This window comes from Podarcis raffonei, chromosome 1, assembly GCF_027172205.1.
Source record: "Podarcis raffonei isolate rPodRaf1 chromosome 1, rPodRaf1.pri, whole genome shotgun sequence".
Taxonomy (NCBI): domain Eukaryota; kingdom Metazoa; phylum Chordata; class Lepidosauria; order Squamata; family Lacertidae; genus Podarcis; species Podarcis raffonei.
This window is the reverse complement of record NC_070602.1, coordinates 44,249,424-44,266,017: the sequence shown is the minus strand read 5'-3', so window position 1 is coordinate 44,266,017 and position 16,594 is coordinate 44,249,424. Positions and strand designations below refer to the sequence as shown.

General features: G+C 42.6%; 1 protein-coding gene across 1 annotated transcript in view; it reads left to right on the top strand.

Moving 5' to 3' along the window:
• LOC128411290 (cytosolic phospholipase A2 epsilon-like) overlaps positions 1–16,594 on the top strand; it is a 40,738-nt gene that overhangs the window by 11,837 nt on the left and 12,307 nt on the right. The window contains exons 3-12 of the mRNA XM_053383496.1: positions 1,643–1,779; positions 2,463–2,591; positions 5,158–5,198; positions 7,006–7,048; positions 8,928–9,003; positions 10,562–10,731; positions 10,851–10,949; positions 13,173–13,210; positions 14,709–14,844; positions 15,490–15,626. Coding sequence (XP_053239471.1) covers positions 1,643–1,779; positions 2,463–2,591; positions 5,158–5,198; positions 7,006–7,048; positions 8,928–9,003; positions 10,562–10,731; positions 10,851–10,949; positions 13,173–13,210; positions 14,709–14,844; positions 15,490–15,626 — 1,006 coding nt within the window. The remainder of the gene's footprint in view (positions 1–1,642; positions 1,780–2,462; positions 2,592–5,157; positions 5,199–7,005; positions 7,049–8,927; positions 9,004–10,561; positions 10,732–10,850; positions 10,950–13,172; positions 13,211–14,708; positions 14,845–15,489; positions 15,627–16,594) is intronic.

The window sequence follows — 16,594 nt, the reverse complement described above, 5'->3', positions numbered from 1 at the left end:
CTTGCCTTTTATGTAAGTATAGAATGAGAGTTTGCGTGTTGAGTCCCACAATGCCACCCACCAAAAAATTCACACTTCACACATCAATTTTTGTTTAAGGTTTTTGGCATAATTTTTGGCCACAACTTTATTCAAATACAAAAAATGTGAGTGGTTGCTTAGGCATTGGTTATGACTATCTGTCCTTGCCCTCAAGGACAGAGCTGGCCCTTCCGGACACCAACGGAAGCCAGCGTGGGAAACAAGTATTGGGTGAGAAATGAAGCTGGGAATCAGTCCCTCACTTCTCACCCTCATGTTCCTGTGGGGCTTGCACGGCCCAAGTCCGACGCCACGGACAAGGACGAAAAGAATGGCAAGCCCCTGGATTCCTTTAACGGAATTCCCTTTCCGCATCATTTGGAGGGATAGGCACTTACCCCTCCAAGCACCAATTTAACCAATGCCTAACCGCCAACCTTACAAGTTGTGACAATTTGCTACGCAGTAGGCAAAAACCAAATGGCACCAGCCAATCAGCCAAATGGCAAAATTCCTACCAGGCCCCCGCTCCAAGGCGGACGACCCCATGACAGGCATAGCAAGGTCAAGCGATCAAGAAAACCACCCTAATAAAAGGGAGGGAGGGCGGGTGATCCGGTGCAAAACGGCCAAGAGAACGCCCAACGTCTGGCCCCTATGCTTAAAGCCTCTGACCCCTCCTCCAAAATTGGTAACAATCAAAAATCCCCAGCAACCCAATTTTAACCCTTAAAGGCTTGGGTTCCTCGCCAAATCTGCCTAGTCACGTCAGGGTGGCTTGTTCCCCCAACCGCAACACGTGCTCTCTGTTAGGGAGAACACGCTTTGTCTGTCTCCTGCTGGACAAAATAGAAATAATGACTTATTTAATGAGATTTGTAGAAGTAAACATTGCTCCCCCCCGCCCAGCCTTTCTCTCTTTTAATTTGCCATACATTTTCAAGAATTAAAATGTGTCTGCATTGTTTTCAGAGCTTGCTTCTCATGCTCATGACTGGGAAACAGCAAAGCAAGAGCAACTATGCATTGTAAGCAAGAGCAACTAGAGTCAGTCCTGGATTTACAGAAGCCATCCCAGTTTCTGTTTTGGTCCCGGAATGTCCCGCTTTTCCTTAGGACAGCCCTATTTTCATCAGAGAAATGTTGAAGGGTATGGAGTTATGCAATCCCTGAGCCAAGGAGATAAGTAACTATACAACCTTTAGAAGACATCTAAAGGCAGCCCTGTACAGGGAAGTTTTGAAATGTTTAATGTTTTATTATGTTTTTATATAGGTGGCTGGGACAACCCAGTCAGATGGGCGGGGTATAAACAGTAAAATGATGATGATGATGATGATGATGATGATGATGATGATGATGATGGAATAGGAGATCCCTATTTTCATTGCAGAAATGTTTGAGGCTATGTTGTAAGTCATTAACCATGATTTACAAACTGGGACACTGCTCCCAAAGATCAAGCTCTCCTCTTGCAATAGTTAAGAGACACGTGGTACACCTTGAAAACATTGAATCTGCTACCCCCACAAGATTGAACTAAATCTTCAGTCTAATCCAGTATGCTAATCTCATTTTGGCCATAATTAAACTAGGAATTACTCCATATTCTCCCCTACAGTAAGTGAAACAGATTGTTATGTGACCTTGTGGCTGCCTACGGCTTCATGTGAGAAAGTTCGGACCAAAACAGTGGCAAATTGCAAAGATCCAATATGGAATGAAACATTCTACTTCAGGATCCAGAGCCAAGTTAAGGTAGGATAAAATATGGTATATGCATAGGTTCCTCTAGGAGAATCATCTCCATGTTGCCCTAGTTATTGATCTTCTGTATCTGTGACCACTTCTTTGTTTCACTGACTTTAAACTATGTTCTAAAGAGTCCCTTCTAAATAAACCTAGGCTAGGATCTTGGCTTCTCCTTTATCGCAGCTTCCTTTCTTTTGCTGCCACCATTTTGAAAAGTATCTGCTATTCAGATACACATACTGTACGGTCATTATATAATGCAATGCAATACAGATCTCCACATTATTAATTGTTCTACACAGGAGTCAGACCAGTGGCCTATCTAACACAATATCACCTACAGTGTCCGGCAGCAAGTAACTCTCTAGGGGTCTTTTCAGTTTTACTACCTGAGATTTTTATTATTATTATTATTTTAACTAGAGGTGCCCTATGATTCAATTTGGGGCCCTTTCTCATGTAAGCGAGTACTCCTGTTTGATAGAGCCTTCCCACAGGTATACGTAGCACACTTCTGTTTCTCCTTTGTAGCCCACGGTTGGACTAAAATAGCCTTCTCTCTCTCTCTCTCTCTCTCTCTCTCTCTCTCTCTCTCTCTCTCTCCCTCCCTCCCTCCCTCCCTCCCTCCCTCCCTCTCAGCTTTGTGTTTCCATTATTCATTCATAATACTTTTTAATTTCTGGTTCCAGAATGTTTTAGAATTGACCGTATGGGATGAAGATGTTATTCGAGATGATGACTACCGTGTCATTTTATTTGACATAGCTAAAGTCCCCTTTGGAGAATCAGTTTTTATGAAATTTGAATTGAATCCCCAGGTGAGTATGCATAGAGATCAATCCTTAACTGAGCTTTCTTTGCATTTCTCGCATATTGTCCTGCCAGGTACAGGTAGGTTTAGAACACTACAACACACACGTAACTGGCTGTAAAGTAACATAACATTATATGTAATAAAACTGTAATTTAATCGTCATATCAAAAAATTGCAAAGCACAGTTCCTGATGGCAATAACATATCATATTACTATTAACCTTCTATATGTATTATTGTCGTAAAGTCCAAAGATTGTCAAGTCCAACAATTACAACATACAGTTCCTGTTGGCAATGCCATTTCATACTGATATCTTCCTTTTGCATCATCCTATGTCTTAAAAGTGTAACAAACAAAACTTCCTTCTGCATTGTCCTATGTCTTGAGAGTGTAACAAATGGAACTACTTAGTGACAACAAGGCAGCTGATGATAGACCAATTCTTAGGATACACCCTTGTTTTGCCCATCGGGCTTCTTCAGTGACAAGGTTTCCGGGAAATTTTTCATTAGGTTTTTTCAGCCGAAAGTAGTCCACAGGAACGCAGAAGTTGCTAGTCAGAGACGCTCTGGTACCTCAGGCTACAGATGCTCCAGGTTACAGACACTTCAGGTTACAGACTCCGCTAACCCAGAAATAAGTTAAGAACTTTGCTTCAGGATGAGAATAGAAATCGTGTGGCGGCGGTGGGGCGGTGGGAGGCTCCATTAGCTAAAGTGGTAACTCAGGTTAAGAACAGTTTCAGGTTAAGAACGGACCTCCAGAACGAATTAAGTTCTTATCCCGAGGTACCACTGTACAGGTGGTAGCCGTGTTGGTCTGACATAGTCGAAATTAAAAAATTAAAAAATTGTCCAGTAGCATCTTAGAGACCAACTAAGTTTGTTCTGGGTATAAGCTTTCGTGTGCATGCACACTTCTTCAGATACTTCTAGACCAAGGATGAGGAACCTATATTCCCAGAACTGCTCTCTTCTCCAAACCATCTTTGCCATGCAACCTAACACCCTCATATGTGATTAGCCTCCCTCGTGAAATTGGCACCCTCTAACAATTAGAGCTTCCTACTCATTAGATACAAAACCCAACAAGAGATACCAAGGTATTGCAATATGTGGGACATGTCTGCTCAGTGGCCATTCAGCCTACTAAGTCTGCTGATAGGGCTGAAGAGTGGTCAGTGGCAGAGGAAGGGGGTGCAGTAGGTGCGGGCCACCACGGATGTCACCACTGAGGGGGGTGACAAAATGCCGGGCGGCACTCACCACAAGGCTTCAGAGATGCAGTGGCTTGGGCGTGTGCAGGCTCCACGATACCCAAACGGTCCGCCCGCTGCCTCCACCCCAGCTGTAGGGCAGCTGAGTGGGAGGAGGCAGGCAGACTTCGGAGGCCCTGTGGTGCGCCCTGCCCCTATGGGCGGCTCACCCCACCCCTGGGCACGCCGCCCCAGGCACCTGAGCGGCTTCCTCTGCCGCTGAGAGTGGTACTACATATCAAGGTGAGATTACTACATGGACTTAATTCACATTAGGAGACCCTGTTGTTCTCATCATCCGCAATTTAGTTCTATGTAGCTATATACAGTCCCATGCTGAGAAGATGTATAGTGACATATGCTTCCTTTTCTAACCTTTATCATACCTTTCACCTTTGACAAAGAAGTCCATCCGGATCCTTAAATCCAAACACTTTATTTGAAAAGGCCATCTTTTAAAAAAGGAAAGGAAATGTGCACACTGTGGAAAAAAATTACATAAACCAGAGGTGGGTTACCTGTGGACCACCAGATACTGCTGAACTACAACTCCCATCATCCCTTGCCTGCACGGTCAATGGCCAGGGGTGATGGGAGTTGCAGTTCAGCAACATATGGAGGACCACAGGTTAGCTGCTCTGAGTGTGAATAATTTGGGGTATTCACTGTTGCTGATGACCTAGACAGCAAACAAATATGAAAAGAGGAATCCGTAAAGCTAATATATAGGACTCATAGTTTAACAGCAGCAACAAACCTGACCTTATTGTGCACATCTGTACATACAAACATGGGATTTTAAAGTTCTGTATTTAAACAAACATGGGATTGTTAAGCCTTGCAAATTGGGATTGGGCATCATAGACAAAAAGGTGAAAACAGACCTGAAAGCAGCAGTTCCGCATGTTTTTTCAACTGCCCTATGGTGTGGCGCAATGGGTCAGTGCATCCAGCTATTAACCAGAAGGTTGGTGGTTTGAGCCCACCCAGGGAGGCTGGGGGCAGGATTCCTGCACTGCAAGGGCTTGGACTAGATGACCCTTGGGTGCCTTCCAATTCTACAGTTCTATGATTCTATGAAAGAAAAAAGGGTGTGTGAGAGAGGAGTGCTTTTCACCAAGTTCTTTTTCTTTCTCAAGTTCAATTTTCAATATTCAGTTTTAATTTCTGCAATAAGATTGGGGGGGATTGATCTTTGATACGTCCCATTCCATGCCAGAAAAGGCAAATTCTTAAAGGAATTACAAACTCAATGTCTATGGAACAATTATTTGCAAAATTTGTGCGATTTATGCTGCATTCTAATTTTCAGACGCATGAACAATTGGAGGTTGAATTTGCACTGGAGAATATGTAAGTAACCCAAGTACTGTAGAAACCAATTACTATAGAAGCCTGTCTGCTGTAATGAATTGTATTCTCTTGTTTTTATTTTATTTTATTAAGAATAAGGTCTCTTGTGTTACTTGGTGTTTGGATGTTCGCTGGGTATTTCATCGGCAATCATTTGTAGCCCAGCGTGGGATCATCTTGTATGTTGGAAAGTGGGACAGAAATGTTTTAAATCTAAAAGTTACCATCAGCAGCTAATGGCCATAGAATGAGCCCAATTGTATAAACTTGCTATTTATAAAAATTCAAGGCGATGCAATTCAAATTAGCTATCCATCTCCCTTCCTTGGTATAAGTGAGGAACTTGTTAATGAGGAGAGGTTTTCCTTTCTTTCAACACATGTGCCTACGTAGCAAATAAAACACACCTTAGCGTGCCTTCAGATGTCAACTTTGCCTGTGATGATTTCCATAAACTGGAGAGCAAAAGACGACTTCCTCATAAGAACTCTGATTAACATAATGCTTCCTCTTCTCCTTGCACTAATCCTTCCTGTGCATCTGGAGTAGCAGAGGCCAGAATTTCTTCCATCAGGACTGATTCCCTCAGATGTCTAGTTTGCAGGTGCCTGGCATACAAATACAATAATGTATTGCTTTAGCTCAAAAGCACTATGATTGCTGGATAAAAATGACATCAGGGATTTGTACCATTTCATCAGACTCTTCCCCTTGGGTTACTATTGGGTTACTACTAAGAAGAGTATTCAAGCCGCCATACTTAACCTAACAGTAAGTCTCATTGAACTCAGTGGCGATTACATCTGAGTAGGCATGCATAGGATTGTACTGGAAACAATTAAAAAAATATAGAGCAGTATTATTTTGAAATAATTGCCTGTTGTCTCCTACAAGAACTAAGCTGTCGATGCAAGACAAAAGTTAGGGATGGGTCATATTGCTACAAGGTTCTGAATTTCCTTGTCCTGGGAATTTTGCAAGAATAAGTAGTGTGTCACGCTAGAGCCACAGGCAAAGAAACGTGGTGATGACAAAACGGACTAGATTGTGGTGATGTGGCAGTAAGATGATCTGAAGGATCTATGAATTAGAACACTGACCTGATTAACCCGGTCACTTGGCTTTTGTATTTTGAAATCCTCATCAGTAGAGCATGCCTAAAATCTGCTTAATATGATGATTGCCATCGTTGCTGCACAGCCTTGCCCTCTGGCTGAAACCAAACCTTTCCTGCTAAGCAGTCAGAATTTAGGAACTTGTTTCTCGGAGTGACCAGGGACTCAGCTATACAGCTGCAAATGAAACATTTTAAGTGTGTTGTAAAGTGCATTATACAAATGTGACACTAGATGGCAATGGCGAGCTATGGCAAATTCAATTTATTTTTCAAAACGTTTTTAAAAAAAGCATTATCACAACAATATTTTTTTTTATGTGTGTGTAGATTCCACCTAGGAGTAATGCCATGCCACCTGATAGTGTTGTTGATGCTACTTAACAAAACTAGGGGGGAGCAGGGCAGTGGAGGGGGTCAGGACTGGAAGAGCCAATCCCATCTGCACTCACATGCATCTTGACCTCACTGCTCTCCCACCTCCACACCATTCTGGTGAGCAAAAGCAATGTCTCTGTTGGGAAAGCAGCAGGGCTGGCTAGTCCTGGGGCTGGTAAACAGCAAAAGGAAAAGGGCAAAGTTAAATTCTAAGACATAAGTTGACTGTTCAGTTCTAAGTTATGTTGAACAATTGTGTCTTAAATCATTCAAGTTGTAACATCATGTATATATATATGAATATTTATTTCCTAGATGTGGTCCAGCTGAAACCATCATTACAAATGGAACAATAGTGGTAATTTCCATTTCTTCATGTATTTACTGTGCAGTATCTCTGGGTTGCAGGAACTCTGTAAGCTACCTCTACTTAATATTAACTGAACAAGATCCTGAGTGAAAGTGTGAAAGAGAAATCTTAGATATGGGTATGGTGGAATATTGAATACTGAAATGCAAGCATCACACAGTGTATGGGAGAAACTGCAGCTTTCTCCCCCCCCCCCCTTTTTTTTCATTCCCACTCTTATGATATGCATACCATGGGGGCCAAATCAGATGTTACCAAATCAGAAAAATAAATTTTGGGTGGTCAGAACTCAACTTGGCTACAGTAATATTTGAATTGGCTTCCCATGTGAGTTGACTCAATCATGTGATAAGTGCTCACATCAGGTTATATACCAGAAATGGAATGTATGCTTTGGCCCATACAGATAAATGCACAAACTGTGTCAAAAGAGCCTTTATGTATGGAATAGTGAAATGAATGAATCTCAGTATTAGGACACCATGAGACAGCAAAGCCAAGTAGCTGCAATGGACTAAAATCTTCATGACATGAAATATGATGAACAAGTCATTGCAAATGTCGCCCATCATCTTTTCCTTTCAATGCCATCACTAGGTTTCAAAGAAGTACACACACACACACACACACACACACACACATCCAGGGGTTTTTTAGAGCTACTTTGGGTGGCGCTGTGGGTAAAACCTCAGCGCCTAGGACTTGCCGATCGCATGGTCGGCGGTTCGAATCCCCGCAGCGGGGTGCGCTCCCATCGTTCGGTCCCAGCGCCTGCCAACCTAGCAGTTCGAAAGCACCTCTGGGTGCAAGTAGATAAATGGGGACCGCTTACCAGCGGGAAGGTAAACGGCGTTCCGTGTGCTGCGCTGGCTTGCCAGATGCAGCTTTGTCACACTGGCCACGTGACCCGGAAGTGTCTCCGGACAGCGCTGGCTCCCGGCCTATAGAGTGAGATGAGCGCACAACCCTAGAGTCTGGCAAGACTGGCCCGTACGGGCAGGGGTACCTTTACCTTTACTCTTTGAGATCTCACTTTGAAAAGCAGTCAGTGACTAGGCACAAGAACTCTGGGATCTGTCTGTGTACATTTGTTAACTCTTCTTTATATAGTAAGTTATGGAGAGGTAATTAACATGGGACCCTCTAGGTGTTGTTAGACAACAATTCCCATCACATGTCTGAAAATTAGCCATGCTAGCTGGACCTGATGAGAGCTGAGTTCAATAACATCTGGATGGTATCACATTATACTATCTAGCAATAAAATTGCCTTCAGGTTTTGGGCAATATTCGTAGTGGCTGCATCACAAAAAAGCCCACTTATAATTAGGTAATTGTGAAAGTGGGCCTTCACACATCTGAGAATTTAGTTTAGGAAAAAGCCATGTCTTTCTCCTCACAAAGCAGGCCCTGCATCATGCAACTACTGCTGTCAAGTAATATCTGCTTGGGGGTGGGGCGTGGTTCACATTTTCTAGAACAGTTGCTAAGTCATTTATTAACTTGATGAATCTCCAGAGCTCATAAGTTTAATTCAATCAATTAAAAGCATCATGTGAGAACATGAATATATAGTGCTTTCTTTCTGGGGGGACGCAGGGGTACACATACCCCTAAACATTTTGTGAATCTTTGTACTTTTGTCCATTTACTGTATTTATTTTCCCTGGTTTAAACTAAAAAATGGTGATTTTCTTGAGTCAAAATGAGAGTACCCCTAATCATTTTTTTCATTTTGTTAAGAAAAAAAGCACTGAATATATGGCATTTGGCCAAATAAATTAAGTTTGTGGTTGCATAACATTCATGGCGCAAACTGTGAGATGAAAAATGTTATTCACTACTTTGTGGGTTGCTTCTGTTGCAGTGTCGTGAACTTTGCTGTTTAGAGGTTCAGGCGGATCGAAGGAAACGGAAGGAAAAAAAGAATACGTATTTTAAACGTGAGGGTTATTCCTTCATTAAATGCTTTTCTACACTACCACCCATTAGACTAGATGATAGAGGCCTCAGGTTTGGAGTTCAGGTGCTAGGTCCAGTCTGGAATGGGTAAAATTGCTAGCAAACACACTCAGGCATTTTGCTTCCACCTTAGATGGTACTATAGTATACTCTGAAATGTCAACAGCCCAGACTGAAAGAGTCAAGTTTAATGTCTTCAACCTCTGTCCTGGTGAGCACACCACATTACACCATGGTGTAAAACAAACTATGGTTTAAGGTGAGTAAGCAGCTTCCATGGCACACCTATGAAACAAATCTGAGCCTGAGCCTGTAGTGTGTTTCTCTCTCAAAAACCATTAAGTGGCAACCAAGGTTTGTTCTTGACTTGCCACCAGATGGTTGTATGGGGAAAGCGGTTGAGGTGGCAGGGCAGGTGGGGAGCCCATGGCGGTGGTGCCTCAGGAACTTCTGCCACCTGAGGCAGCAGCCTCACCCTCCTTAATGGCTGAGCCAGCTCTGGTACCATTTCTCTATAAAATCACTGTTGTCTCTCCTTCCTGTTAAGGCTTTAACTTCCTGGATCAATTTTTCTGAAAGTGCTATAGTCCGAACTTTTTGGACTATAGCAGCATTCGTAAGAGTTTGTCACATTTATTAAACTCCAGAGTGCCACCTGTTCTTGAAATGCCCATTTCCCCAGATTGGGACAAGGCAGATTTTGATGTAGAGATGAACTGTTAGGCTCCATGAAATGGTTTTTAAGGTTATGTTTCTAAGCATACTTACAGTGTGATCTCATGTGTCTTCTCAAAAGTAATCCACATTGAGTTAAATGGACCTTACCCAGAGGCAGGTGTGCATAAGATTAAAGTCTTAGCTGTAGATACATCCAGGATGTAGAACAAAATGCTAAACAGAGTTAATTGGAGCTAAGACCCACTGAACACAGTGCAGCTTACTTCTAAGTAAATGTGTATAGGCTTGCACTATCATTTATTTATAAACCTCTGTAACATTTTTCACGATAATGAACAAAACAGCATAAAAAACTTTCATGAAATGCATGTCTCAATCTGCATGAAGAGATCTCAGTGGCATGGAGGTTGATATTATTACTGATAGGGATGCAAGTGGCGCTGTGGTCTAAACCACTGAGCCTCTTGGGCTTGCTGATTGGAAGGTCGGCAGTTCGAATATCTGCAATGGAGTGAGCTCCCGTTGTTTTGTCCCAGCTCCTGCCAACTTTGCAGTTCGAAAGCACACCAAATGGCATTTCTGTGCGCTCTGGCTTCTGTCACGGTGTCCCATTGCACCAGCAGTGGTTTAGTCCTGCTGGCCACATGACCCGGAAAGCTGTCTATGGACAAACGCCGGCTCCCTTGGCCTGAAAGCCAGATGAGCGCCGCGACCCCATAGTCGCCTTTGATTGGACTTAACCGTCCAGGGGTCCTTTACCTTACCTTTCATTATTTCTGATGTTTGGGTTTTTTGTTTGCTTTTTAAAACTGCTCTGCTTTCTTTTTTCAACATTGTCCTCTTTTTCTTTTCTTTTTTTAGAACAAGATGTCAGATGTACATTGAAAGGATCCTTTGAAGGAACTCAAAACATTTCATTAGGCTGTGTCTCCAACTTGCATTTCACTGATCCTTCCCTTTTCCACTATGCCAGGTTTAAGCAAGCAGAACTGGATGTTCTACTCCCAAAGAAGAGGTCACTTCCCACCTTTGTATGTCATAGCTGAGCATGGTAGTAACCTGGATAATTTTAGTTAGTCGCGCCTTTTATTGGGAGAGGTGTTTTTAAAAAGCGATTCTGTTTTTAAAGAGGCAATCTCTTTATTTTCAGTGTTGTTGTTGCAACTCATGTGGAGCTAACGCTTACAAAAACAGGAATCTGACTCTGCCTCTGAATACACTTCCCACTGATCAAGATGTAATCAAAGAAGTAAGTACTCCTTCTCAGCCTCTCTGTACTTATGCTGCAGGGTTCAACGGGGTTCTATTCTTCCTCCCATGCTTTTGGACATCTATAGGAAGCCGCTGAGAGCCATCATCCAATTATTTGAAGTCAGGTGTTCATCAGTATGTGAATGGCACCCAGCTCTATCTCCATTCCATCTGAGTAACCAAAGAAACCCCTGTGTTGCAAAGAGAACGTCAGCAATGTCTAGGCAACACGATGACCATGTACATACGCAATAGACAATCTTTATAGAATTCCTTCAAACCATAACAAGTACAAAATGAAATCTTTAGTCTCAAAGTCTCTGAAAATCTTTAAATGAAGCGAGGTACCAGACTTTGTAAGATGAAAGACAAGCTGTGAAGCTTTGCGTATTCAGCAAATATGATGTCCAGCACTGAACAGTGATTCCGGATATTGACTACTGTTTCGTAGAATTCTTCATCAGCGTCGTGGGCGGATATAGAATTGCTTCATAAACCCATCTTATTTCGAATGAATGTATGTAAGTGAAAGTATCAAATGCTGAGGAACAGTGCTCATGTAATAATGTAGTCACTGGGTTTATGAAGCAATTCTATATCCTCCCACCATGCTGAAGAAGAATTCTACGAAACAGTATATTGACGATAGTCAATATCCAGAATCACTGTTCAGGAGTTACATGGGCTGCCTATTCACTCCTAGTCCCAGTTTGTATTCCAGAGTTAACACTTTAAAGTTTTATATGCCCTGGGATACAAATATTTGAAGGAATGCCTTTCACACTACCTGCTGACCCATTCCTTAAGGTTATTTAGGGAGGCACTGCCTGTTGTTCCCTCAGTGGGTACAGTTTGTTGTATGACAGCACAGAGCAGGGCCTTCTCTCTTGTGGCAACCCACATTTAGAACTTGCTTCTGTTAGAGATCTGGTTGTCCCTCACATTCATCGCTTCTAGGCATCAACTTAAGGTGTAGCTTTTTATTCAGGTCAACAGAAATAGCTTCCTTTGCTGTGGCATTACCACCTTGCTGTGTTTATTGTTTTAAGATGCTGATGTTATTTACTGGCTTTATGATTTTTATGTTAAGTGCTATATTGTATTTGAATGAATTGCTATATATCACGCTGGCCAAATATTCTTTCAAATACTTGGGTCCCAGGCCAGTGTTGTGATGTCATCACATTACGTTTCCCCCAAGTGGAGCAAGCGTTGAACGTACCATAAGGGTACCATAATGGGTGGAATCCAATACAGTCGTACCTTGGTTCTCAAACACCTTGGTACTCTGACGTTTTGGCTCCTGAATGCCGCAAACCCAGAAGTGACAGTTCTGATTTGCGAATTATTTTTGGACGCTGAACGTCCGACGTGGCTTCCGCGACTTCTGATTGAGTGCAGGAAGCTCCTGCAGCCAATCAGAAGCCGCACTTTGGTTTTCGAATGTTTTTGGAAGTCGAACGGACTTCCAGAACGGATTCCGTTCGAGAACCAACGTACGACTATTTAGCATTTCTTTTCCTGTCAGAGCAAGGATTTATTTTTGCACCACAGAACTTTCTCCCTCTCTCTTCCCCCACAACCCATGTGCCCCATAAATCTGTTCTAGGGGTTCCCCCAAACCTCTGGAGCAGATTTGGGGAGAAGCATGGTGCATGCAGGAGGAAAAGTGTTGCACAAACAGTTGGGTTGCACAAACGTTGGATTGATGGGGTGCAGTAGTTGAATACTGCCCAATGGGAACAGGAGGAAAGCTTGACATGGGGCTGCTGTCTTCATTGGCTGCATGAAACAAAACCACTATAGTGTGTGGGACTAGTTAGAGAAATGGATGGTCCTGTGGAATAACTGCAACCTGAAATACATGGGAGATGCCCTGCCCACATCCTTCCTAAATATTATCACAATATATAAACTGCAGTCGCATTTTCCAGAATATGTTGAGGTCACTTTATAAGTCAGTAAAGGTACTAGAATCACCGACTGCAGAATGAAACCAAAATTATGTACGTGATGTTGTGAATTCCAAATTTTAGAGATTGTCAACAATCATTAGAAAGAGTATAAAAACAACACACAGAAACCATCTCCGATTTTTGACATTCACAACAGCATATGCAAACCTGGCACAGAACAGGAAATATATTTTGTCTATTTTTGGAAGTTGGGAAGGCTTTTATGATATGACATAATTGATTGTATTTAAATTCTTAACTTTTAGGACAAAGAAGTTAATTTACACTTCAAAGCAAAGACCTGGTAAGATTCAGTTGAAATAAAATAATGTGGTTTTTGGCTCTTCCGCTTTATCCATTTTTAAAAGATGTGACCAAATTTTCCCCCTTGCATATTTACTTCACAGAACAACCTAGCTTTGTGAAGCTTAGATTCAAGGAACCAAATTTTGGGCCTTCCATTTCAAGCTGAGAGATCTCCTCTCAAATATTTGTATACAGTTTTGACTTGAAAACGAAAATCTTAACATATGCCAAAAGTAAATTTAGGATCATAATGAATATGTTTATCACTAACACTATGACTTTGAAATTGTACTTCTCAAACCCCTTTACTACTGTTTGAGAGTCATTACATTCAGAATTATAGTCCTCTTCCAATAAAGCGTGTCCTCCCTAAAAGACCTGGAGATTGACCTCCTGGTTGTGGGTGGATATATTGGATAGCCACAACACCCAATTGGTAGGTCCCTTGTTGCTGGGCTTAATCTGGCCAATGGGGTGCAGTCTAAACAGATCAAGGGACCTATATATACCGATGCACGTGACCCAGAGCTTCCTCTTTCGGCTTGTGCATCGGAACACCCGCCCACCTCTCCCTACTTTTAGGGCATTTTTGCAATTGGCCTTCCTATGCTGTCATGTGCCGTCTGTCGTTGGGACAGGGGCACGGCAGGAATTTTCCCCACTTGGCTGATTGGCTGTTGCCATTTGGGTTTCGCCTGCCACGTAGCAAATCATCACAACTTGTAAGGTTACGGATAGGCTCTGGTTCATGTGATAGGGATGGGAGAACGGTCTCGCCATCCCTATGTGAAGGGTATTCCATTAAAGGAATCCAGGGACTCAACTTGGTTTGATCAACCCCTGAGAGGGGGTTGTGCCCGTGCCTGAGTCCAGGGGAGCATCTGGGGAGTGAACATAGTCTGTTCCTGAGCTTTTCACCTACCTCAGGTGTTCACCCTTGGCTGACCTATTCTGGTGCCCTGCGTCAGCGCTGCCTACAAGGGTGCAGGGAGCTAGTCGAACCAGAGCCTATGCAACCACTCTTCTGTAACCAATAAAGTTGTGGCCTAAATTCTGCCCAAAACCAAAACTAAAATTTGAGTCAAATGTGTGTTTATTTAGGGGGGAGGTCTCTGGGTCTGAACACGCAATGTGCTCTGCTCACCATTATAGAAGTGGAGGAAGAGTTTTTTGCAACTAAAAAATGTACTTAGAAATTTCTGCACTGTCGTGAATTGGATTTGAGGTTTTCTGGTTGGAGTTAAATTAACATATCATCATCTATCAGTTTGGCCACAGCCTAGCATCACACATTATGCAAAGTGGTTTACATTTTTGAGGATCAATGCACTGGATGCAGACCTGCCCATTTTCAATACTGCTTCGCACAAGTATCTGGTTGGCCACTGAGAGAGCAAAATGCCCTGGACCAGTTGGACCTTTGGTCTGATCTATCAGGGCTCTTCTTGTGTATTCTGAAAGTTTTGTTGTATGATACATTTTCACCTGTGTTACAGCACATCGGGCTTAGATGTTCGCTTGGGGTTTGATCTCTGTCCAGAGGAACTGGAATTCCTGAAGAAAAGGAAAAAGGTTGCTGCTGATGCCTTTAAAAGGGCACTACAGCTTGAGGAAGATCTGTGTGAAGATGAGGTAAGGGGGGTGCACATTTTACAAATAAGTTGATCTACAAGCAGATTAGCTGGCAAACAAACAGGTGTAGCAGTTTTGCACACACATACCTACCTGTGTGCTCTAAAAATCTGGACTCATCCCATGACCTACTTTGGTTCTTTAGAGGGGAAAAAGTCATCAATCTTTTTCTAACAAAGTTTACAATTTATGCCAGCAGTGAATATTACCTCAATGTGTACTCTCATATCCCATCTTTCCCCTGAGGTCACTGCTGGGCAAATAAGCTGGGCTAGTGCCGTTTCCCCAAGTCAGCTAAATTCCTTGTGACCTGGATTCCAGGAACAAGACCTGGAAGGCTTTTACGTTTGCATTCCTTTCTGTTGCTCCCATTGACACGCTGTTTGAAGCTCCACAAATCTATTCTATACCTGCCCTACTGGCTTGCCTGCATGTAAGGGCTCTGCCAAGAACCTGGGAATAGCTCCAGGGAGCAGTGACTTGCACAGAGTTCTTTTTGAAATGTTATGGCTGTAGCTCTCCAGATATTGAAGTACCAGCTGTATCTATATTTTGTAGCAGCTTCTATCCTTGATATAATTATAAGACCCCTTCCCTTTATAAACCATCCTAATGAATGTTCTGCTTTTTTCTATATCAAAACAGGTGCCAGTGGTGGCAATTATGACGACAGGAGGGGGGATGAGAGCACTTACAGCATTATATTCCCACCTGTTGACTCTCCAAAAGTACGATCTTTTGGACTGTGTTTCATATTTAACTGGCTTATCTGGCACAACATGGTAAGGAAATGTGAGCAAAAGAGTTAAGTAACCCATATTTATGTCCACGATGCAATGAAATGAATTAATATAACAAGATGTTCCTTATGCTGCAGCGAGACTCCTTACGGGGTCTTCACTGCGAGATCACATTCATCCAGTGCTATACCAGCTGCACTGGCTCCCGGTGGAGTACAGGATCAGGTTTAAGGTGCTGGTTTTAACCTTTAAAGCCCTATACAGCCTAGGACCCTCATACCTACGGGACCGCCTCTCCTGGTATGTCCCACAGAGAAACTTACGGTATTCAAATAAAAACATCCTGAAGGTCCCAGGCCACAGAGAGGTTAGGCTGGCCTCAACTAGAGCCAGGGCTTTTTCGGCTGTGGCTCCAATCTGGTGGAACACTCTGTCACAATAGACTAGGGCCCTGCGGGACTTGACATCCTTCTGCAGGGCCTACAAGACAGAGCTGTTCCACCAGGCCTTTGGCCAGGGCACAGCCTGACTCCCTCCCTCGGCAAGCTTCGCGGAGCTCTAGCCCAATGGTTGCCAGTGGTTTAATTTGAATTAATTTTATAAGGAATGATTTTAGAGTGTTGTGTTGTGTTGTACTGTTGTACTGTTTTATTGTTGTTAGCCGCCCTGAGCCGGGCTTCGGCTGGGGAGGGCGGGATACAAATAAATTATTATTATTATTATTATTATTATTATTATTATTATTATTATTAACCTTCGCATGATGGGGAAGTGGTAGCTACAGTCAACTTTCAGTAAATATTGGTTCCTTTGGATAAACTTGTTTGTTTTTGAAACTAATACCCTGTCTTTCCGTAGTATAATCAAGTCTAGAGAAATAAAACACAGTATTAAAAACAACAACAATTTAAACCCATTCAATACAATGGATTAAAAGCAGCTTGAAAGACAGTGGCAACATAAAAAAAAATTGAGAGCAAATTCTGCAAAATCTCACTGATTTGTTTTTT